The sequence below is a fragment of the Psittacula echo genome (assembly GCF_963264785.1).
Source record: "Psittacula echo genome assembly, chromosome: 9".
NCBI classification, from domain to species: Eukaryota; Metazoa; Chordata; class Aves; order Psittaciformes; family Psittacidae; genus Psittacula; species Psittacula echo.
This window is the reverse complement of record NC_137745.1, coordinates 2,722,403-2,747,868: the sequence shown is the minus strand read 5'-3', so window position 1 is coordinate 2,747,868 and position 25,466 is coordinate 2,722,403. Positions and strand designations below refer to the sequence as shown.

General features: G+C 39.7%; 1 protein-coding gene across 1 annotated transcript in view; it reads right to left on the bottom strand.

The window, feature by feature from the left end:
• Positions 1-1,379: 1,379 nt before the first annotated feature.
• IARS1 (isoleucyl-tRNA synthetase 1) overlaps positions 1,380-25,466 on the bottom strand; it is a 109,846-nt gene continuing 85,759 nt past the window's right edge. The window contains exons 27-35 of the mRNA XM_080625790.1: positions 21,962-22,136; positions 21,088-21,191; positions 20,730-20,825; positions 18,523-18,699; positions 14,748-14,859; positions 13,650-13,775; positions 8,519-8,662; positions 7,413-7,565; positions 1,380-1,954 (exon numbers count right to left, since the gene is read on the bottom strand). Coding sequence (XP_080481916.1) covers positions 1,872-1,954; positions 7,413-7,565; positions 8,519-8,662; positions 13,650-13,775; positions 14,748-14,859; positions 18,523-18,699; positions 20,730-20,825; positions 21,088-21,191; positions 21,962-22,136 — 1,170 coding nt within the window. The 3' untranslated portion in view covers positions 1,380-1,871. The remainder of the gene's footprint in view (positions 1,955-7,412; positions 7,566-8,518; positions 8,663-13,649; positions 13,776-14,747; positions 14,860-18,522; positions 18,700-20,729; positions 20,826-21,087; positions 21,192-21,961; positions 22,137-25,466) is intronic.

Genomic DNA, 25,466 nt, shown 5'->3' with positions numbered 1-25,466 from the left:
ATTAAGCAGTTATAAATCCATTTGAGAAAGAAAAAGGGTTCTGCTGAAGATTACTATCTTTTTCTGTTTGTAATTCAGAGTGAATTCATAAATCTTGGCTGTGGTTTTAATTCCCTGTAAAGCATGCATATATGTTTTACAGACCTAATCCAGCCCTTGCATGGAACTTGTAGCACTCTTTAAGAAATAAAATACATATACACAAAACAGTAAACTCCACAAAACTCTTTAAAAAGGCAAGTAACATTATCCCTTACAGTGTTTCATTATTAACAAGGTTATACTGCAGTCATTTGCCATCTTCTCCATAAGTAATAAAGCAAAGTTATTCAGCTTAAGAACAGCGGCAATCTTACCTTCACAGCAGACATAACCTGAACGTTGTAAATGTGACAAAAAAAAAAGCCAATACAAATTGATTTCCATGTCACTATGTCAATAAGAAGATAAGCAAGCTGACTTACAGGGAAAGGTAGAGGGCAATGTCCCATTTCCATTAAACTGAACAGGCCAGTGATTCAGTAGGTTCAGGCACTGACATTTTTAATACTGATAAAAATAATTTTATGTAAGCTGAATGCCACAGACTCGATTTACTTCAAATGAGTACTTACCGTTTTGCTATGGTCCACTGGAGCACAGTAGTTACACAGAACATTTATTTATAGTTATTCCCACTAACCCAGTGTTATCACAAAAGAGCTTTGGTTTATATTAAGTGTAAAGATGAAAAAACATAGAGCAATGGAAAAACATGCTCAGCAAGACTTTGCTATTCTTACCAAATGTTACTTGCTGCTAAACACTTGTTCTCAGGGTACATCATCTTGCTCTCATAATGGTGACCACGGCCCAGCAGCGAAGGCAGCTGGGTGCACGAGTACCTTCTCCAGCTCAGCACACTGCGAGTTCCAACACTGATTAACAACACTCTTGAAATGCAGCGAAACTTAAGTGTGCTTAAGGTTCTAGTTTAAGTTAACTAGTCAAAAACCATCCTCAAACTGAAAAAGGTGGCCTCTTCTTTTACTTGCCTACAGATGCACAAGTTAACAGTAAAACATTTGGCAAGTTGTATTGACTTATAAAAACTAAAACCCCAACACTAAAACTGCTTTTAAATCTGAAACCAAAGAACCCACCCCCCAAACCTTAAACACACAAAACCCCCGAAACCTGTCAAGTGTCACAATCCAGTCACTGGCATTCAGTCTGGGCATTTTCAGATTTCAAGCTTCTGCAGGTTTTCCTCATCTACACATTGTGCCAAGCCTTATCTTCTTTAGAAAATGTAAGGAAGCAAAAGTACTCTGAAGCGAGGGAAACAACAGTTTGGAGATGAAGCAAATTTATTGTTTCAGGTGTTGAAATTAGGGAGTATTTTAAACCAACAGCCACACACTTCATGAAAATCCGTCTAGTATGAATGCAAAAAAGAGGGCAACCCTTAAATAAGTTTCAAAGCTATTTGTCACATGAGATACATATCTCACAGAGCCTTGTAGGCAACCCATAGTTTAGAAAAGGAAAGATGTCCTCTGCATAAAGGATAGGCAGAGAACAGCATCGCTGAGGTACTAGTCCCATTTCTTTCAGGCAAATTACTGCATAGATATCTAAGGTTAAGTAGTTCTGACATTTTTCTGAACAGCTTTTACAGTATCATAGGGTAACATAACAAAAATACATTGTATTTGAAACGAAAGAGCAGCATATTAGACATGCACTTGTAGATAACAACCTGTGTGCAACTTGAGATGTTGAAAGTACCATACACAACTTGGATGTTAATCTAAAAGCCTACTCATTTAATCTGCCTTCAGTTTTTGTGGAAAAAAGTCTACATGGTCTTATTCATATAAACGGAATTCTCAGTATTCAGCTGTGGTGGGTATAACACGAACATACAGAGTCTTCATGTTCAAGTTCTTCATGGAGATGTTCTTTGTGATCTCTAAACCAAGAAAACAGAGAAACAGAACACAGTCAGTGCTCTTGCGTACCGGTAAGACTATGAGCACACACTTTTTTCCAATTCGGGTAGTTCTGCTGGTTCAGTCAGAATGGAACTAGGACAGAAATTGCTCAGCTCAAAACTCCCTCCTGCTCAAGCACAGTGCATTAAAGGAAGGCTCACCACACGGCAGGACTGCTGCTCCAAGGGTTTAAGATACCCTTCTCGGTTATAAAGTAGAATTTTTTTGAAAGCCTAAATCAGCCCACGGCTCCCAGTTTCACACCCACACAGAACAACATCTAGTTCAGACAAATTATATTATAATGCAGTGATACGAAGCCAGTATTAACAATGCGACACCGTACACTGAAAAGCAGTCAGAATGGCCATAAGGATATCCAGTGCCTCTGATATCCCATCTCTGACAGAATACAGAACAGAATACAGAGCCTACATGGGAAGGAGCACAATAAGAACGTGCAAACACTAACTTCAGTCTTATACTCAAGCAAGGATTGCAGTAGCATCTGCTGTAAAAAAGAATGTTGCAATCTGGGAGAGCATGCCTGAGGAATTTCATACCATACCAGATCAATTCCTTAAGTCTTTTCATAGTTATATGCACATAGTTCAGAACAGTAATAGGATAAAGTCTCACCACAAAACCTCTTGTAAGGATACTGCTTACTTCCAACAGGCTGTTTTAGGATTCATAATAATTTATGAAACACAAACACAGAGTAACAGCACTTTGTGGCTGCAGAAAGTCACTCGTGAAGGTGGTAGGAACTGGAAATCTTTCACTATTCTTGCCCCCTTACGAAGCACGTTTCCTGAGGAGTCGGATGCTTGCTAGGCTCAATGCTTCCCAGTGCCCGGCAGCTGAAGCAGACTACCCCAGTAACAAAGCAGACCGGTTTTAGTACTGGGAGGCACAGCTTTGAAACAAACATAATCTGATTAACAAATATACCAGAGGTCTCTCTGCTAAGAAACTTCAAAGTGCTAAGTACAAATGCATACACTGAAACCATAGCAAAGGAGCATCAGGGTTGCAGTGTTACCCTGCACACCAGAATCCCTGTTGACACTTGCAAATAAAAGATCATTTTAAATTTGGCACTAGCATGAGCACAACAGGTCAACATTCAGAATGGCTGGGTGGTTTTGCAGTAGAAAGGATTTTGTAAGTGCACTGCACTATATCACAGAACTGATGTCAGATACCCATGTACCCTAACCTGGGCTCCCCTCCAGCGGAGAGAGACTGAGGCAGGGGTGTGAAGGGAGGCAAGTCTGTGAAGCACACCCATGGAGACAGTGTCAGAGCAGTTCAGTTGTAAGTAACAGGATGTCCAAGTGAAAGTTGATTCTAGAAATGGCAGCAGGGAGCTTTGTTTCCATCTAACAGCATGCACGCTCCTCCTAACATTGACGTCCCCATCTTTCTTTGATACACCTTTCATTTTTAGACTGAGCAGATATAGTCTGGATCGAAGTTTAAAAGCTACCTATGAATTAAAGAATTAAGAAGCCCTCATGAATCATGATGGCACTGTTCTTAAGGAGTTCTCTTCCAGTGTAGCACGCTGCTTGAAGCAGCTGAAGACCCATCTACAAGCTAGAAGTGCAGAGGTATAATCCAATTGAGCAATTAGGGCTTTATTCCTTCACCAACCTTCCTTCCCTTCCCATAAAAATGTTACATCAGTAACATTTAGCTATTTATTATTTATCACCAAAATGTAAGGACATCCTCCTTCCTGTGCCAACTCCTCCAAAGGAAGGCTTTGGAGTTAGCACACAAAGAAATACTGTCTTCATCCTGAACTCGTCTCAGAGTTACTGCCTTTAACTCCTGTGTTGAGCTCACACATAAGCAACCCTCACTACTTCGACATTTAGAGAATGTTTTTCCAACATGACAGATGTGGGTTAAAACATATTTCTTTCTGAAGAGTTGGTGAGCTTTAGGCAACGGGCAGCAGCTGCCCAGCTCCCTGTACCTGAAAGTGTATTAAAAAAGAACATTTTCAAAACTAAGAACTCATTTTTCACCAAGTGATTTTTTTTTCTATAAAACAGGCACTGAACTCCCAATTCCTGGGTTATTTTCATCAAACACTTCAACTGGTTAACAGCAAACAACTTTTTATTTTTAGAATAAACCATAAAAGGACCCTTACTCAAGAGACTGAATGTTCTTTGTCTTGAGGGCAGGACCTTGAAATATATTGACAAAAAGATGAATATGGGATTACACAAAGTTGCAACACAAAGTTGTCTTTATACAAACACCCATTGTATGGGGAATAAACAAGAGGAATTAGAGATGTGTGTGCACATCTACAGGGATATGATACCACTGGCATCACAGAAACATGGTGGGATGGCTCCTATGACTGGAGTGTTGGAATGGAAGGTTAAAGGCTCTTCAGGAAAGACAGGCCCGGCAGACAAGGAGGGGGAGTTACTATTCATGTTCAGGATAGGATGGAGAGTATGGAACTCTGTCCGAGGATAGGCGATCAGTCAACAGAGAGCTTGTGGGTCAGGGTTAAAGGGAGAACAGCGATGGGGGACATCACTGTGGGGATCTGTTACAGACCGCCTGATCAGGAGGACTCTGAGGATGAAGCACTCTACAGACAGATAGGAAGAAGCTCACGCTCGCAGGCCCTTGTTCTCATGGGGGACTTCAACCAGCCTGGTATCTGTTGGAGGGATGGTACGGCCCGGCACAAGCTATGCAGGAGGTTCCTCGATTGTGTGGAAGACAACTTCCTTCTGCAAGTAATAGAGGAGCCGACAAGGAGAGGTGCCAAGCTTGACCTTGTGCTCACCAACAGGGAAGGGCTGGTTGGAAACATGACGCTCCAGGGCAGCCTTGGTTGCAGTGACCACAAGATGGTCAAGTTCGAGATCCTCAGGACAGTGAGAAGAGCATGCAGCAAGCTCAGTGCCCTGGACTTCAGGAGAGCAGACTTTGGCCTCTTCAGGAGCCTGCTTAGTAAGGTTCCATGGGATACAGCCCTAGAGGGCAGGGGGGCCCAAGACTGCTGGTTGATATTCAAGCATCACCTGCTACAAGCTCAGGAGTGTTGCATCGCAGCTAGAAGGAAGTGCAGCAGGAGGGCCAGGAGACCTCCTTGGATGGATAAGGAGCTGCTCAGGAAACTTAGAGGGGGGAAAAAAGAAGCTTATAAAAGGTAGAAGCAAGGACAGGTGGCCCAGCAAGAATACAGGGATACAGGGACATTGTCCAGGAAGCTAGGGACCAGGTCAGGAAAGTTAAGGCCCAGTTAGAATTGAGTCTGGCAAGGGATGTGAAAGATAACAGGAAGGGATTTTATAGGTATATAGCAAACAAAAGATAGAATGGGGATAAAGTGGGCCCTTTCCGGAAGCTACCGGGAGAACTGGCTACCCTGGATTTGGAGAAGGCTGAGGTTCTTAATGACTTCTTTGCCTCAGTCTTCACTGGCAAATGCTCTGACCGCACCACCCAAGTCTTGGAAGGCAGACGCAGGGACTGTGAGAATGAAGAGCTTGGGCCCACTGCAGGAGAGGATGTGGTTCGAGATCATTTTAAGAACCTGAACGTACACAAGTCCATGGGTCCTGAAGGAGCTGGCGAATGAAGTTGCTAAGCCACTGTCCATCATATTTGAAAAATCATGGCAGTCAGGTGAAGCTCCCGACGACTGGAAAAAGGGAAATATAACCCCCATTTTCAAGAATGGAAAGATGGGAGACCCAGGGAACTACAGACCAGTCAGACCTTTCACATCATTGTGAACTGTCACTTTATACACTGTAATGGAAGTTTAAACAGTTCTGGAGAATTCATACAACAAATATGTTCTAGTGATGCAACTGATTTCCCTTTTAAGACATTTTAAAGCTCCTCACTTAAACTGAGAGCTACGCATTTTCCTGCTTTGTCAGTTACTTCCCTCTTTCAAAACTCAAGTTTCCTACACTAGTTATTTTTGTACCTTCACTAACACACACACTGCTGCTGCTGTGAACCCCTTTTGCCCTGTAACAATGATAGAAACCAAACACGAATGTGTACAGCATCAGTTGCTCCTGAATGGCTGAATTTTGAGTCCACAAGGTTTCACACATGAATCCATTTTTTGGTTATGCAATAAAGTGTGGTTGATGTACTTGGTTCTTACACCTCGTGCCGTTTCTGAACATTACAGTCTTCAGATCTCTGTGAACACCATTCAGCACATTATTTTTAGTATTAGCTCAAGCTATCACTAGAAAGTCTCATCAACATTTGAGATCCACTTAACTTAGAAAACGGCCTTTGAATAAAGAGAGTTCAGGTCACATGAAATAAAAAACCACCAAAACCCCATGACAAAAGCACCCACACCTTATTTGCTCAGGTTCCAACCTACCCTACTTGGATGCCTCAGCTCAGGAGGCAGCAAAGTGACCCCAGCTGTGGCCAGCTACAAAAAAGCTCCGCTCCTCCTCCCCTCATCCTGTAAGGGGCACTTCCTGAAGAATTCATCCCATCCTAGCTAGCTTCTGGACAGGTAACCCAGCATATGATAACTCAAGGATAAGTGCCATGTACCCCTCTCAAACCATTTTTAAATCATGCCACTACAGTTCATGGGAGACAGAATCCTTTGTATTGTTTTATTTGAAGAGTAAATTTCTCTGAATACACAGAAATACCTGTTTGGTTTTTACCATGTTGTTTACAACCCATTCTTTCTGTCAAATGAAATCCAAAATCTTTCTTGGGTCCAACTTCTTAGCACTACAGGTGGCTACATCTTCAGTCTTATCTGTCTCATGAATCAGAGGTTTCTGTTTCTAAGCCTCACCATCTGTCTGCAGTTTTGGAAGATTCTTTAACATTTCAGATCTGTGACTATGTGATAAAGCTTCCTGCTTCCCAGGTATCCTGAATGAATTTTGCATCTGCTGCACTCAACCAAGTCTGACCCACTCACACAACTCTAAAATAGATCCAATACTCTTTTCCACCCACTCCCCTTTTCCAAAAGGAAAGGGAAAAAATATCCGAACAATATGAATGTAACTGAACAAGAACATGAACAGGCTCTTAAAATATTCACACTTTAGATTCAATCACTTCTGGGAGGAGATTCACTCTCTCTTTTAGTCACAGCAGCGCGTAACTACCATTTACATTGCTAAGTGACCTTTCCATTTCAAAAGAAGAAACTTCTAAAGAACTTGTCTTGGCCTTTTCATGAAAGGAGTCCACTAGAACTTTGTGTATCTACATGTATGTGTGCTTAAAGGATTTACAAGATAAATATTGAATTACCTGGCAAAAGTAGAAACCAAGGTGTAAACAGTGTGTGTTTAGTAGTTAAACTAGATCTCAGGCTGCATTAGCTTCTCCCCCACAAAAACTTCCAGGTATCCTTGGACAAGCAAACCAAAAGTTTGTGCTTACCCTGAGTTTGCGCTTCATCAAGGAACAATTTTAGCCTCCTGCTTCTGAGCCCAAAGACTTTGGCTGTTTCATGTAAAAGACCTTGGTATGTTAATCCATTCTTCCCAACAGGGTTTTCCATTAGAAGAGTTCCCACTGTTCCTTTCTGACATTCTGCGCAGGAGAAACAGTTGAATTACTATTGGTGACGAATGGTACTATTTCATTTATCTTGGAAAATTGAAATCTAAAATTTCTTCTTCCATTTCATCTCTATTTCTTTACAGTGCTGAGCAATACCAATACCAATCTACTTACAAATATTCATGAAATAAGGTAATGAATTACAGAAGTACGGTATTGTCAGAAGTGATTATTAACAGCTTCGCAAAGAAAATTTTGCAGAATCCTTTACATGAGCCAACAAGATAACCTAGAGACTGGGAAACATCAAACAGCTCAACAGGCCACACAAACCATTAAGAACTGCACAAGCTCATAAAACACCTTCTGATGATCGAATCCCAGTAAAAAGCACATTTTTGGCCCAAGTAGGGATCTCAGTAGAGTCAGTAAGATGCCACAGGGGAAGTCCAGACAGGACTTGTACAGGGCAGAGATTAAGAGCAAGGTACTAACACCACAGCTGTTCCAGTGTGAAGTTTCAGAGTAGAAGTTACAAGATTGACAGCTCCGAAACAGAATTCTATACACATGTCTATACCCCAGAGCAGGTTAATAATACAACTCATTTACCTTTTAAACAGCACTAAGAAATGTTTCACTGGCTGTTTACAATGCCTTGGTAAAGAGTTGGTGCCTCCTTCTTTTTTGGTCAGTTTAGACTCAGCCTTTTAAAATAAGCAGCACAGGTAAGCTGATGGTCAGAAACAGGAAAACGATGAAGGACTCCTGTTTAAATGCTGCCCTTACCTCAAACTGGCTCTGCTTTTCCTTTATGAAAAGAGGGAGAAAAGCTATATATAAAGATTGTGTTTATTAGAAAGCAAATACTAGGAAAAAACCAAAGTCACCATCTACCAATGAAAATGTATACTTATCTCCATCAGTGAGTGATGGTGTCACAAGAAGCTCAGTCTGTAAATGAGGAGCAGTGTCCTACCCACCTTGTGGCTTTGCATTCACTAGCTGCAAGTTGATGTACTGGCAGAGGAGAGCCTCGGCAGAGCTGGGCAGGTCAGGCACTGCCCCTGCTGTCACATGTAGAGTCTTTCCGCTGAGACTCAGCAAGTCAGTTTTGTTTAGCAGTTCTGAAAAAGAAAATGAGACCAGTCAGGCCATTACAGCGAAGCCAAGGTCCAGGTCTCACTCGATTAGCACTCAATGAGCCCTTCTAACTACTGACTCCACTGTGGAAGCGTTTCCCTCCTTGCAATTCCCTCCTCAGGAAAGAACATTTTTCCATTTTGAAAAGTGGAATTGCGCAGAAATATTTTGTTTTCTTAACAACACGGAGCATGTCATCTGCTGTGGAAAGTAGCTCTCATGCACATATACAGTATGATCACTAAGGCAACAAAAATAGTTCAAAAACTTAATACAAGCAAGAAATCATTCATTAAATCAAACACTTCTATCTCATTAAGACTGCCAGCACCCTGACTTCCCTAGCTGAAGCAACATGGGGTATGTGTTACTATGCAACATCAGGGTATTTCCTTCATCCAACTCCAGAAAACGATACATGTGAAATCAGTGGCAGCTCAGCTCACGAAGAATGCCCTCTACCACAATGCTTGTGTTTAATGCCACCAAGAGATGATGATTCAGTGGATTAAACCAGCCACATGTATTTAGAAAAGAGTAGATAAGCAGACCCAGAACAGGACATGTATCTCAAAGGATTTTAGAAGTAGCTCCAGCACCATGACAGCATTCAGATGAGAAGCTAATGAGGTTTCTGTAACACAGATTAAACACGTAGGGCAGTATACTGCACTGCATACGTGAGCCTCTCTGTTACAGAGGTAATGAGAGCCACAACATTAGAGAAAAATACCACCACTCTGCTACAAACAACAACAGAAAACAAATCCAGGAAGAGTTAGTAAATTTAACTTCTTGTAAGAACTGTGCATTGCCTGTACATGTAGAACAGGCACATCTGCCACCTCTTTCCAAGAGGTTTTCATCCCATGTCAGCCCTATTTGCATGTCACAGAGCCCAGGCTTTACAAAGCTTACTTTCCATCAGTTCATCTGAATCAATTTCAAAGGGGCAGGAGTGGCATTCCTTGTTGCAGGGATGCCTCTGAACTTAAAAATGAAATAAAAAACCCGAAGAAACCCACAACACACAAAAAACCCCCAACAACACCAAGAAAACCCCCCCAAAACACCCAAACAAAAACCGAACACCCTCCCCCCAAAAAGGTGAAAAGTAATCACAGGCTACAAGCTCTCAAAACTTTGCCAACTGCCACAGAACACCAAAGCACGATGCACTGTGGAAGGCTTATGAGACCGCCCCAAGGAAGGATGAAAACCTCAGACTACCTCTAACATTCTAAAAGTCTATCTCTTAAAAAACAATGGTTTTATGTATCTTTAAAGAAAAAGAGAAAGCTTCTAAATTTCACTTGTCAAGAATGCCATTGCTGGCTACCCAAACACTTCCTTGGTACATCTGAGATGCAAGGCCCATCCTCAAGCAGAGGAGGTGATTTGCTTTTGTTTTTCCTTACAAGAAAGCAAGAAAATAACTGAATTAACAGCAGATTTTTCCTAGTGTAATCCTAAAGCAGCACTGCTTGCCATTCACACACCGTTCATGGGTCACAGTAGGACACAGTACCCTGAGCAGGGTGCATCAGAGCCAGAAACTCACTGCTCAAGGCACTTTGGGTCTGGCAGTACCCAGCTGCTGGTATCTGTGCAGACGGATGCAGCACAAGGCAGCAGCTACAGTAATGGCCATTTACATCACCGACAAACCTGGTATATGTTGCATTACAGGACCACTGACATTTTCACAATGAAGGCCTCCTGCACAGTGCTGCCAACGGAGTCAGTTTGTACAGCACTCTAATAAGAGCAACAGCAAGAAGAAAGTGGATCGTTTCTTCATCTATAACAACACACTTGAAAACAAGCAGCTATTACAAGTGCTCATCAATATTAAAATCACTTTTAAAGTCAGCTCTCCTTGCAGCTGAGATTTAAGTGGTAACACTCTCCTAAGGTGCCTTACAGCCCCATGGCCTTTTAAAAATTGAAGATTAAAAGAAATCTTTTTGTATTCTTGTTCAGAAAACAGTGCTAAGAATAGGATAATAAAAAGAAAAAGCCAACTGTAAATCATAAAGATGAAATAAGACGTGGACTAAGAAGTTTGTGGGGGGATTTCTGCCTCACCTTCCCTCTTCCTCTCCCCCTCCCCCCCTTTTTTTTTATGCCCTACATGATTTATGGCTTCATTTATTCCCTCAAGATGAACAAACTGACTTTCTTATTCAGACTTCTTCACTATGGGCTACCTCCATGAAAGCCAAGTGCAAGTCAAAAAATATTTTCACTGAGTTTAGAAACTTTTCAGCTCTTCAGCAACCTAGAGCAAAAAGGAAGTCCCAACACAACTGTTTTTACCATCTGACTTGAGCCCAGCCCCCTTCCTTTAAATTATTGAAGTTTTTTAATGTATAAAGAGACAAATTCTATTCTCAGTTTCTGAAGGTCACTGCAAATCTCAGGGCCCTGCTCAGCGTTCGGGCAGTTACTCAAAATACATTGATATACTGTTGGGAAGCAAATGTTTATCCCATTATTTCAATGTTGCACTAAGAAACAGGGACATATTTTAGCCTGCCTTAATACAAGAACTGCCATTATGCAACCTTAAGTAAATCTTCCTTACAATTAGACAACAAAATAATAAATTACTGCAAGTAAAGTGGACAGCCCTAAAAACCACAGGAAGGAAAATAAGGAGCCAGAAATATGGTTTTACTGGGTCACAATTTTATTACCACACATGGGAACAATTCAGCAACAATTTGTCCTGAGTGCATGACCTTTCCTTTCAGTTCCTCCCAGACACAGTGGTAGATACCAATCTCCTGCCTCACCTAAGGAATCCCTGGAACCACCATTAGGCCTTACCCAACATTACCTGTGCAAAGGCTGGACTGAGAAAGCAAAGGGATTGTGTCCAAACCAAACATCATGAATTTCAGTTCTCTTCTCTAACATCATCTTGAAGAGCTATTTTCATTGTACATGCCTCCAACCCTGACTCCTCAGGGAGCCATATCTTCTGCTGATCAATACTTGGGTAACATCTCTGCCAAATTGCAACAAAAGTGAATTTGATAATCTAATCTTTCCAAGGGAATTCCCACGTTGTTAATAAGCGGGCAGGGAAAGAAACAAAACACTGCTCTGCCCAGACCACTTACAAAGAGTGAAAGTTTAAAATCAGCATACCAAGATAGGAAGTCCAAAATGATAGATACAGAACAAAAGTGACATGGAAAGACATAAAGCCTTTGTTACTACAGCAGAAAAAAACCTTGGAAGAAGAGGGAAGGTTCATATTCTCTCCCTTTTTTTAGGAATTTAGCATTAATAGATTTATGCTGCATCCTTTTGTCCTGTTTGAGGCAGAAGAAATAAACGAGGAATCAAACCGCTTATAATCTTACTGAGATGAGTTTCCCAACCCTTTTTGGCCTTAGCAAGTCATCTCTTAATATGTGTGATGGCAATGAATTGTACTGGCACATACCACACTGTTATGAAGTATATCACTACTTTTTGGAAAAGGATTTCAAGAAAAACTATTTTCTCCTTTAAAACCTTACTGAAACTTGAGGAAGATACAGAGGGCCCCGAAATTTCCTATAAATCACCTATAACTGAAAGCAAAGCATAATCATTTTGTATGATAGAACTATTCACTTCAGCTGAGCACCATATGGAAAGAGGTTTTATCACAGCAAGGTAACGGACTACATCAGATATGAAAACCCCAAAATATTCTTCTAGCAATACCTTCAGGAAAAGGCAAGTGAGAAAACCAAAGACAGCAATGGTAACACTAACAGTGGCATCACAGGCACAAGTAACACTATTCCCCTTCTGATATTGCAGGTAGACACAAGCTGGCGATCCTTCTCAGTCCCGCGGGCACCCAAAAGCAGCCTTTCATAACAGCAAATTAAAGCATCTTCCCCTTAGTTGCTGCCATAATATTTCTATGAAAACCCACTAGCACAGTTCCTGTATCTGTCCAGTTACCATTTTTGAAGTATTTTATCATTTCTTTTTCACTCATTTAGACTGAATATAAATGGTGTGGAAACAGACGAAGCTTGAACTTCAAGACCATTCAAAGGGTTTACTATTACTGTTGAAACATCTCTTCAGTGGCTGCTGAAGCCACTGGCATGGCTGCTGTTAAGTGCTCTGATCTCTGCATCTCTTCACTGAAGTATTTGGTTGTTACTGTAGTCCTGCTCCGAGTCTGCTGATTTTTAAGTTGTAACTTGTTCTAATGTACTGAAATATTATACATAATGTAATAATAAACCAGCATCTTCATCTTGGGGAAGAGAACACCAGTCTGCTGCTAGGGTCTCCTAGTCATGAATTGCAGCATCTTTCATAATGTTTTTCTTCTGTTTCAGCTATATTATCTTTATAATGCACCAAACTGTGGGACAGCCTGCAAGTCTGTGCATAAGCCATAGAAGATGTTTAATATTCTCGTGCCCTAACAGAGGCCAACTTCAAGCTGGAAAAATATTGCATAGATTTTCCTAAATAAGAAGAAATGCAGAGATCCTCAGGTTTCTCTCGGGTGAAAAAAGCAACATTTTTATCTTCTACAGATAGAAGTTTGCATCAATTGAAGTTCTCACTCTGCCCACTGAGGCATTAGGAAAAAAGAAGCATGCAAAACCTGATGGCAGCTTGCCACCAATATAAGGCATAGCCTGGACCTGATGGAAACACTGTCTGAAAGAAATTAGATTTTGGCCCAATGAGAACTGCAGTGAACTAAGATAACAGAAAAGCTGAGCATCATTTAGCAGCAGCTTTTGGAAACATTCTGATGTGACTATAAACACAGTCTCTTAAGCTAAGTACTATAAAATATACTATTTCCTTCCACATTTTCTAGTCAATTTTGTATATATATACACATATATATAGAAAAATTACACAGTAAATAATTATACAGTAAATAACTCCTAGCTGCTGCTAGAATTTCAATTTTCTTTGTCATACTCCATTTACCTGTTTTTCCATTAAAAACTGTCAATTTTGAATTTTTAAGACCAAAAATGCAGGAGACAGCATCTAGAAGTCCAGTGAAGTTCAAGGTATTATCTCCTTTTGGATTTTCCAGCAGCAACACACCATCTAAAAACCAAAATTGAGAAATTACAGTACAGTTTGAAAGCAACAGCCAAGTTTTAATGATTTTCTAATGACTTTTGCAAATTGCTTCTAGTGAGTTTCTAAGCTAACTATTAACTGACAACACTGGCAGTTTTTTAGTAAGAAAGGAAAGAGGAAAGAAAACAGGGAAATAGACTCAAGTGTACTTCAGATTTAGAGTATGGAAGTTAAATTTGCTTTTATTGACAAAGCAGTCAAAATTCTTACGTCACAGAATTAAAATCTAGTATTATATTAAAACCCAAGAGACTGCATGCCCTCTGAAACATTCACCAGCTTGGTTACATTTACTGTTATTCCCAGTAAGCAGCTCTGTAGCCACATTAAAAAAAGCACAATTCCTCTGATGCATAAACTGTAAACACAGGTAGGAAAAAAAAAAGTCCAGAGAGTGCAATTTTTTCTCCTTTTAATATATAACTCACCCTTCTAATACTTTTTAATGATAGCACTGCACTCACCTTTTCATTATCCAAGCCATAATCTGGTTTTAAGTATTCTTTTTAGCACTATACTTAATATCCAAGTTTCTCTAAAGTAGTATCTCACAGAAAGGCATCACCTAGGTTTGCAGTACTACTACTTCAAGAATTAACAATGCTCCAGGTACACACTCTGCCCTTGGGTGACTGCACACACACAGACATGGAGTGTGTATGCCCCCACATAGATATTCACATATAAACCTTTCTGCAGAATATAAACAATTCATGTGCACACTCAAGTATTTACCTCAGGTCCACATAAGCAGACATCATGGACAACACTGGTTTTGCTTTTAATGAACTTATTTTCAAGAATTATTTAAAGCTACTATTGGAAGGGAGTTCGCACCACTTTTCAAACAAATTCACAGCTCTGACATTCATCACGTTCTTTTCTAAACAACTTTTTACCACCACTGCTGGCAAATCAAACCTCGTACGTTCCTACCTTGCTCTGTCCCATTAACATGAACTTTGAGGTTGACGTAGGCACAGGCTGGACCAACATCCTGACACAAGCCACCTCTGACAAGTGTAATTTCTAGCTCTGATCCCTTCAGCTGAAGAAAGAGAAATATTATGATTATTTTAATGCTGTTCTACTAAACACAAAATCTTTTCCTTAAACGTTAAGATCTTGTCGTACCATACTAAACATGACTTCCAATAAAAGAGCAACTTTTACCTCTCCTTCAGAGACAGAGCACTTCAAATACAAATTTGTCTTTAATACATGTTAAAGGTACAACAGTTTTTTTAACAGAAGAAAAACAGAGGAATAAACAGTCTAATTTTCACAAGTGATGCACAATGACCACAGTCTCCCAAATACAATCCCAATGTAGTCAAGAGGCACACTCTTCCAGAAGTAGTTCAGAGCATCTGAAAACAGGCCTCTGTTCAGTCACTGCCTGGAGAAGCTTTCATCTGCCTCCTAGGGCTGCTGAGCACAACCAGGGGGAGCAGTTGCCTTGTATCAAGTCAGCCTGTGTGACTATCTCCCCAGTAGCTATTAGTGAATCAACTACAGCTTGAAACACCCCATCAAGAATGTAAAGTGTATTTTGCTGCACAAACGAGAGACTGGATGAAGAGACCTGAGGATCTGTAGCAATACTACAGAAACAGGCTTATTCCCTAGAGGCCTTAAACCACAGCTGTTTAAAAATACGTTTTTTCCAAGCACAAGTATTTTCCTGAACTAAGTACAGGCAGGAATTACTCCTGCACCTACACCAATTTTCACAAGAACAACACATTGAAAGATTTCTTAATTAAAATGTTTAATTAAACAAATGTCATTCCGAAATCACTTCAATGAACAATTGGTACTAAGTGGCCATTTAAGCCCTTTTTTTTCTGTAAAATCAGAGGCAGTCTTTGGCAAGAGTCACAGTCCAAAAGGTGACCAGACAAACTTAGAAGTGCTACTCTTTACTGAGCTACTACGACAAAGTAGGGGAAAACACTGATGGAGCAGCAAATCTCATCCTGTGTTTATCCATTCTACAAGCAATTAAATATTCATTTTTCAAGTAGCTGCTGCTCTGCCCCAGTATTTTCAAGGAACTGCTGGTGGGTTTTTTGTTGTGTTTTTCACAGCAAGTCTTTGGGACAGGAGTTTATAGTTAAAGCCTTGTATCAAAAATTGAATCAGGATAATTTCACAGCAAAAATCATCCTGAATGTAACCAAAATACTTGTAGAAAGGACAGGCTGCATTACATTTTTGTCTCAGTATCCACACATATTCAATATCATGCACACTTCTGTTACTCCTTTTAATAACTTCAAGAAATTTGGTACAATGATCTTGTCACAGCTAACTTACACACTCACATGTGGAGGTACACACTTGGTTCTTTTAACTTGTGTTTGCTTTTATACCTGAAAGTGTGTAATGGTCACTAAAGAATTTTCCACATCAGTGCTGCTTATCAGCACCCACCAACAGAAGACAGCTGATGCACAACTCAACTTGAGCTCGCATCTCCATGGTCTTAATGCCTGAAGCTGCTAGTACAAAATGCCACATGGTTATGACTAAAGACCATTAACCACAGCCACATCTGATGCACCAAACTACAAATTCATTGCCCACTGCTGCAGCTATCCTCAGCTCTCTACAAAAAGCCAAACTTGAAAGGATTTCTATCAAAGGGTTTTTTAATTTCAGGTGTGTTTATTCACTGCTCTTACTGCAACAAGCTAGTTGCAGCAGAACAGGGAGTACAGAGTCAAACGTCCGCCCTGAGCAGTCCCAGGAGGCAAGACTTCACAAGGAAAACTTTACAGTTGTTCTAAGCTCTGTTATTTGTTTCCCTCTACAACCTCTATTTGAAAGTTGAAGTACATGACCACCAATTCCAAGGCACACCAAATCTGTATGCACAGTAACCAGCTAAATGTGCAGCAGGCAGACCATGTGGCAAAGACACAGCTTGACTCTGTAGGGAGGTACTTCGTAGTGATTGATTTACTTTAAGTAAAATAATAACAAACAACTCTACATTTAGTTTTTCTTTGGCTCAATTACCATACATAAACTGTATAGCTTTGGTACACAGAACTTGCAATAACTCCCTGCTAATGCTTTTGTGCCCCATTAAACAAATCTCATGCCTAAGATTTCAAGCTCTCAGCTGTAGGACCACTGCAAGATGATGACATTTTAATCAGCTTGGTCATCAATCACAATAGCCATGCAGAACTATCTGTCATATACAGTGGTACCTCAGTTAATTTTTTTTTAGGTGTTCCCAGTCTCAAACTTGACATCTGTGCAAACGCATAGCCTGACCCACAAACCTTCTACCACCAATTCACATCAGCTCATCACCCCCAAAACTGACTGATGTCTGGTTTTTGCTGTCATCCCAACACCAGCTATCAATTATACCCATAAAACCTTCTGTAGGGCAAGAATTCATCTTTATGTAGACAGCATTATTTAAAATTAATCTGATAGAATCATCTTTCAGCTTTCCACAATGTTTTTCTTCACTAGAATCTGTTCAATTATGATTCAGAAAACAGAAATAGTGAATGAGGGGAAAACATACTTGCACAGGCATATAATCTTTCAGAGGAAGACAAAGACACAGCAGTCAACCTTACAGCTCATGCACTAGGCAATTTCAGAGGCAATCAGACAAGTGCTTCCCAGAACTACACATTTTTTTCCAGCTTCTTTTACCTTATAATTTAGATTTGATATTGACTTTAACATCAAACTGTCCACCAATCAAATAAGTACTTAGAAGAAACAGCAAAGTATTGTCATTGATTTCTCAACCAGAATATTCTCCACTTTCATGTAGTGTTTTTCCATATGCTTGTCACTTGATTAAATTAATAAGCTTTAAAATTTCATACTAAATTAATGGCTTTGAAAAAGGCCAAACAGAGCTTTGTTTCCAATCTGTACAACTTCAGAAGTGTAATTAAGTGTAAAACATTTCCTTTACACATACTGTTATTAAGATGGATAAAATACGTGCTTTCCTTTCACCTATTTTCAGATCTCCAAGCCATTCTGTAAATCCAAGTTGTAAGCCTGATATACCTTCTTGTCTTCCCAGTCTAGCACAGATTGAATAATATTTCGTTGACAATTCTGCTAGGAATGTCTTTTGAATAAAGTAAATTTTAATAAAGCCATGGCAAAAGCATTCTCAAAACATGTAAGAAGAAACAAAGAAAACAAAAGAAATGGTTCAAGCCTGCTGCTGCAAGAATAAACAATCTGCAGAACTGCACTGTTACCAAAGACTGAACTTCAGCAACACAGGGGAGAAAAACCAAACATACTCGAACATTAGTAAGTGAAGCTGGTCTTAAGCCAAAAGGGAAAATACAGCCTCCAAGGAGAACATTTGTAATAAAAGAGCCTATTAACTTAAAGAGATCAGAGCAGCAATATTTTTGCTGTGTAAACGATGCACTAATCCAAATATAAATTACAACGCGTATTAAACTTACACAAACAACTACCTAAAACAGTTAATTTGGTATTCAAGCAGCTTAATTTTCAAACACACTACACATAGAGAACCCAGTTCTTCTTTGTTAAACTAAAAATACTAATATGGAGATTCAGACATGAAAATACCCACAATACCCCGCAAATAAATACTGACATTCACTTTTTCTGTAATTGAATCACTTTGTTCAGTTAAAAGCAGACAAAATGAACTATGCAGTCAAGGCTTTTTCCTTCTTACTTGGGTTGTTTCCTGGATAAGAACTTCTTTTGAGGTAGGCACCGGGTAAGGCTTCAGGGCAGCCTTTATTGTTGCAAAAATGAAATCTGTATGTTCCTTAATAACAGTATCCAGGTAGTCACCTTCTGGATGTGCCCTGTAGTACACTGTAATCTCATCCGTAGGAACCAGGTTTCTCTGTAGGATATACCAAATATATTAGACAGCAAGATGACTTTCACATACACAAACCAGAAGAATACTCGTTAAAGAAAATAAAGTATCTTAGACATTTACCAGACATTTGTTAGAAGTTTCTACAAAAGATTTAGAATAAAACAGTTCTTTTGTCAGAAGATAATGTCCAAATAGCGTACCTTACTCAAAAGGTTTCACTTTCAAATTCATCTACCAACTCACCCCCTGGGTGAGCTGAAAGCCTACCAAATTTATTAAAAAGCTTTTCTTGATGCACAAGGATTTTTCCAGCATTTACACACCCCGTTTGCCTGAAATTAAACTTCTGTCTCTTTACTGAAAATTTGCTCAACCAGTGACATTTTCTTAACACCCAAGCAGCCTCCAAGACACTCTGGTATTGTTTTGGAAGGTGCTGACCAGACTTTAAAGTTTTCACACTAGTTCTGTCGCAGCTCACACAGTAACATATACTTCACAAAAAGAGCAACTCACGTGAATGATACGCTTATTAAAGTTTATTACAGCAACATGCTGCTTCAGTAAGAAAATCGTTTCAAGGGAAAGATAGCAGCACCAAGGAAACTTGATTTCCCGAATCTGTTAAAAATAATGACTGCTCTAATGCCAGTAATAGTTACTATGGCTCTGGAGTATGTGGTCTTCACTACATACACACTTCTATAACGGGAGTAGGAAAAAGAACAACAGAATAAATGCACATTGGCATCATGTTAACTATTAAGCAAGACTAAGTACTTCGATAGTGATTTAAGTGAGAATGAATTACAGCTTTATGTCATTATGAAAGTAAATTTAAATCATCCAGTAACTTAGGAGACAGTTTTCTTCTAATGGGCACATTCCCTCCTGTTTTTATTTTATACAAAAATAAATCTATGTAGGTTTTTTTTTATTATATAAACATACACACATAAATAAAACCAAACTATTCTGGTACAGATTTGTCATTTTTCAGCCTTATACTGAAGATTCATGCTGTCTTAACTCTACAGGTATCTTTTCCCAAAAACATGTCCCATGAAAATCCTCCCTACACATCATTTAGAGCTCTTGCAAGATTTCTTCAAGCCAAAATCTGAAAGAGACAGAAATTCTACCGCATTGCCACCAAGTTAGCCAAGTAGGAAAACCCTGCATGTGTCATAGAACACCACGTTCCATGTTTGTAACGTGCGCATCAGGGAACAGAAGATTGATCTGTGTTTGTCGTTTTTGTTTGGCTGGTTGGCTTTTTGTTGTTTGTTTGTTTGGCTCTAACTTGCAGATTCTGAAATCTTTAGAACAATTTGTACCAATTTAAATATTACTTAATGTTCTCTCCAAATTAAAGGCTTTTCAGACTTGACATTACCTCCACAGTGACCATGCTTTCTTGGCATAAAATGGAGACAGCAAGCACAGCTCTTCCTGGATTAGTATTGTAGAGAGAGGGAAGTTACATTTATTTCAAAGTGCTTTGTGCCAAGGTGAGACAGCATCATTTGTATGTATGATGAGAACAATTTAGAGTGGAATCATTCATGTAGGTATACAAACTGGTCCCAGAAATGCCTCCTGCAATTTGCTAAGACACAAGTTTGTTTCTCTGGACAGTCCTAGGCTCAGACATTTCAGCTCTCACCAGCCTGGCTGATGTAAGATGCAGGAATCGAGCCAGAACAGAACCTAACTCTTGTCTGGAAGCATGCAGGCCCCAGAGCAGCTTAAACGGAATTGAATCTCTGCTATGTGGCTGATGATAGAAAACAAGAGGAGCTCAGTAACATACATGAATTAGTTAATTCACTATTAATGCTGCATATCAAGCTCATTGTTCAACTGTAGCTACTTAATACGTGAATTCAAAAATCAAAATAGTTATTTGTAATCATTTATGTCAGTCAAAGCTATATATGGAGAGTAAATGATACAGGGCTATATGTCTATTTAAAGATAAGCTTCAGCTGTATACTGCCCAAAGACTGCTTAAAAGTAAAATGTCTTGTTGCAAAGCACTGCTTCCTAACCTTTTTGCGAAGCTTCTGGATGCGATTAATCACTTCCCGTGCAACTCCTTCATCCACCATGGACTGGTCTGGGGTAACATCTAGCAGAACTAAAACCTGAGGTAACACACAGAAGACAGTTGAATAGGTCACAAACTTGAAACAAGCTGGTTTGACTTGCTCAGAAGCTCAGGTCCACTTTTATAGAGCTCCTCACTCTTAAAAGTACTTGTGACATCTCCAAGATTCAGAAGATAGGCTCCTAGAATTTGCCGAACTGTCTGAACAAACGAAACATCCCAGCTTTCACCACACCATTTTCATATTACTTTGAGAAACACTTCCCTTAATCAAAAAGAAGAAATGACCAATACACTACCTGAGCATCTGAATGTGCCTCAAACTGTGTAGATCCTCCTGCAACCTGATACATGAGACGAAGATCTTCCCCATGGAGTTCATGTCCTTCTACAACAATGGTGCCTGCAGAATTGGCAGGGAAAGAGCATCCCTTAGAATCAGAGTAAAAAAGTTCTTTTAAATTCAAAAAGCTTTAAATACTTACCAGACTTAAAAAACGTTCAAAGCAGTGTATTTGTGATACAGTGGACAGCAGTTAAGCACTGATAAGAAACACTGAACTATCCCACAGTCAGATTTTTCATACAAGCAGAGCTCACTCAAATGCAGATGCTTCAGCTACTGTGTATCATCTGAATGAACCAGAATAAAACTTAAAAATAACCTGTATACTCAATGAAATGAGAATTCACATTCCAGCAGTTAAGTAAATTGATAGAGCCAGAAAATTCACACCCACTTGTAAACCTGGAATTGAAGCAATGCTTTTAGAATAAAAACTACTGCATGTATACTCAGTTCAAGTACGATTCGGTCGTACAGAACAGCTTAGCCTCCACTTCATCTTGGCTTTACAGTAACACTTAAACAGGAGAAGAGTGTAAGATTAACATACATGGACACTGATCATCTACTGTCAGTAAAACAAAAAACCCCAACTTCTCTTCTAGTCTCATGAACATAAAAATTAACAGGGTACCAACAGCAGGGAAGTAGGCCTACAGTCTCGCTAAGCCCACAGGAGGATACTTGTGCAGTTGTTCCTGAAAATGCTCAATTCATATACAAACATCAGGAGCAATTCCTCAGGTTTTTCTCTGATGAGCCAAAAAATTTTGGATTCCTTTTTTTGTCAACACTGCCATCATTTAGTGGTTGGTACCATTACGTACCTGTCTCCTGGAATTCCTCCAGCTGCTCGCTCTTCAGCTCTTTGATTGCAGCCATGACAAGCTTAAACGCACCTTTCAAGCGCTTCCCAAGCACCATGTGATCTGGCTCTGCTCTCAGTCGGACTCCATATTTCTCTTTATCAGCAGATAGCGTCACCTGACGTACATTAAGTTCCTATATAAGTACACCAAGAGAAAAAGAAAATGAAGTTAAAGAACAGCCATCTCCAACAGCTGTGGCAAAGGTACAAAACCAGGGCCACAGCACTAGGGAAGCTGTAAATCCCTAGCTACTAAACTTTTACATGGTTGCCTCTGTGAACTAAATAACTTGCCAACACTGCAAGAGCAAATAAACCTGTCTAATACTGAAACTGGCCTTCAGAAGAAGGCCCCATCCTTCCCCTCCGCCTTTAGACAGACATTTCTCTGTTATTAGTAGATACCAGTCAGCCCTCAACTGAAATCAGATCCCTATTCAACAGCCCTTTTTATTTTACCATTACAACTGAGGCGATAAAACTATTACCTTTATGTACAAAGGCATTAGAGAATGGCCTGGCAAAATTCAGGAAGAAAAATTCTGCTGAAATAGACTGAGAGGACTATGCGTTTAGTCAGAAATCTGTAACCAAAGTTTTATGGTTAAAGTTGTACCAATACTGCTGCCTCGTTTCAAATCTTTACTTATTGCTTATTTTGTTTACTATACGAGAAACCACCTTGCCAAGAAGGACTTCTTTTGTCTGCAGCACAAGATCAGGGTGCTAGAGCAGCCCAAATAGCTTATAAAGTTCCCACTAACTTCAGGAGAGGTCCCAGACCAAGGATGTTATTTTGCCACTACAGACTGTGCCCATGTTTATAAAGTAAAAGACCAATGCTAGAATTCTGGTGAGAAGAAAGCTGAAGGGGAGGATGATCGAGGTTTAAGAAACTACGAAAGAGCTGGGTAAGGAATGTAAAACTGTTATTCACCAAATCCCCAAACAACCCCTCAAGTAAAGAAGCACACAGTGGAAACAGTGGGAGATTGGTTTGCAAGAGATACATAAGTAATTAACCTTCAGTACTTAATGCTTCAAGAGGAGGTAAGCAGGAGAGTACCCGGAGTTCAAAAAGGAATTAAACTCCTAACACCAGGCACATGAAAAGACATTAAAAGGGACAGGCACATGCCCCCAAATACAATAGCTGCAGATGGTGACTACGACAGGAGTCTACCCAAGTGGCCAGATGCTTGTGCTTTCTCTAAATGGATTCTATCATTGCAGGAGGCAGCACGATGTGCTAGATGAACAATGAGTCCAAACCACTAAGTCACTTCTTATGTTCCTAATTACAAATTATTTTCCTCATCACATAAGCACATTAAAAACCACCATTAAAAAAAAATAATCCCACAAACCTTCCTGCACACCCAGACCATCATACAATGCCAAATTTGAAAATTCGCAGCAAACCTCTCTATTCCACACTTAATCCTGTCCAATGAACAAATGCATTACACACATTATTAATAACACCAAGAAATAATGTCTTCGTATACCTCCCGTAAGCAAGAGCACTGCATCCCAGTGTTATTTTGTGGCTCCAAGAGAGTCTTGTTTCGCCCTGCTTTGCAAAGCCAAGTAAGAAACACAAAGAAGACAGCACCCGATATCCCAATTTCCAGTTTCACGCAGCCTCACTCTCTGTTCTTAGTGTCATGGTACCAAGGAGAGATCTTGGAAGTTTTAATTGCCAACATGCAACTCTTCCTCAAGTGCAAACCTGCACGCATCTGAAGCACACTCACTGTAATTCAGTGGGTTTTGTCTGTCAGGTTGCCCCATACTCGAAGCATTTTGTGTTTAAATCTCCACCAAAGTTAAAGTTCACATCAATGTGATAGAGAATCATCAAGTGCATCTGGCAAGGAAGCTACTCCAAGTCAGTTAGGAAGCAGAAGTAAACGGTAGCATCAGCATGACAGGGCTAGCAAGTAGCCAAACATAAAGACTGAGAAGTAATGCTTAAACATAGCCTCTGAGCTACAGCCTAATTCCCTAGGAAGTCCTACTGACATAGAATCATTGAACATAAGAGGAGCCAAGAATATAACTGAATCTAATTTTATTTCATGTATCTTTTAGGAAATCTAATGAAAATTCTGTACTTCAGAAATTCAGTTTTCATAGGGTGCTGTTGGAAATGAGCCCACAAGTAGCAAATGGTGATGTTATGGGGAAAAAACATAATCCAAAAACCAGCACAAACTGAAAGATGACTTTGGGCCTGATTTGGCTTGTATGTAATTTATCCATTCCATCAGGAAAAGTTTTCTATGTCAATTAGATTGGGAAACCATTCTTCTGATTACATTTCCAATTAAAAAAAACAGAACGGTGCTTGAAAAACAAAGGCAAGTCTGTATCTTAGGTCCATTTATATCTTCTTCAATATAGTGCTTCGACTTAAAATAGTTATAACTTTATCTTCCTAATAAATCAAAATTAGCACCTTAACACATCTTTCAAGCCTCATACACGCAGACTGAAGCAACCAGCCCTTCCCATCACTGACCAGAAGACCTGTATATATGGAGGCATTTCTTATGTACAAGGGCCTTTTCCTGGTGCCATGTGCCAGATACAATTAGATTGACCAGTAACCCAACTATAGCCAGTTCTCAGAACAAAGAGGAAGAAATGCCAGTGCTGTGCTTCAGCTGGTCTGGGCTCTCTAAGCCAACATCCTAAAAAAGAAAATAAATACTGATTTCGTAATACTGTAAGAAACAAAACACTGAAGGACCACACACTGCCACAGTTAATGCATTGTTAATTCAGCCCCTTTGAGGACTCAGTCTACCACGTTACTGTAACACCACTAATGTGATGAAATCCTGGTAGACCTTAGATATGATGGAAAGTCAATTTTCTCTGACTATTTCTCTGATTATAGCCATACATAGGGGTGGGGTTTACAGAGTATACAAAGGTTGGATGCAAACACGATTCTAATTGTGCATAAAGTAAAACTTATTCAGATAAAACCTTTCACTGGAAGAAGTCAGGAGGAGAAGTCCTGAACTAAACTTGTAAGAGGCCTCAAATACTAATGAATAAAATGCCACTGTGCTCAGTAGCTAAAAGCCTTCCAGATTAATTTGGTTTTGCTGTTTTTGCATGACAACTCTGTACCCTGGGCAGTTCCAATATTAAAATCCCCTTATTTAAATGATTTGATATGTGCTGCTGATGAAAAAGTCAGACTGCAGATCAAAGACTACAGCTGCTTCTGAAAAAGTTATGAATGAAATTTTCCAAGAATTGACAACTGTATTTTTCAAATTCTTTTGTCAGCAACTGCATGAAATTAAATGGCATCAATTTTTCTTACAGATTACCTCTGGGAGCTGTAAATTTACCAGAAACACACTTCTGGCAATAACTAAAGGTTCTAAAGCTCTGAATATGTAGGAGGTTGATGAACAAAGCTGCACACACAGCCCAAGTAATAC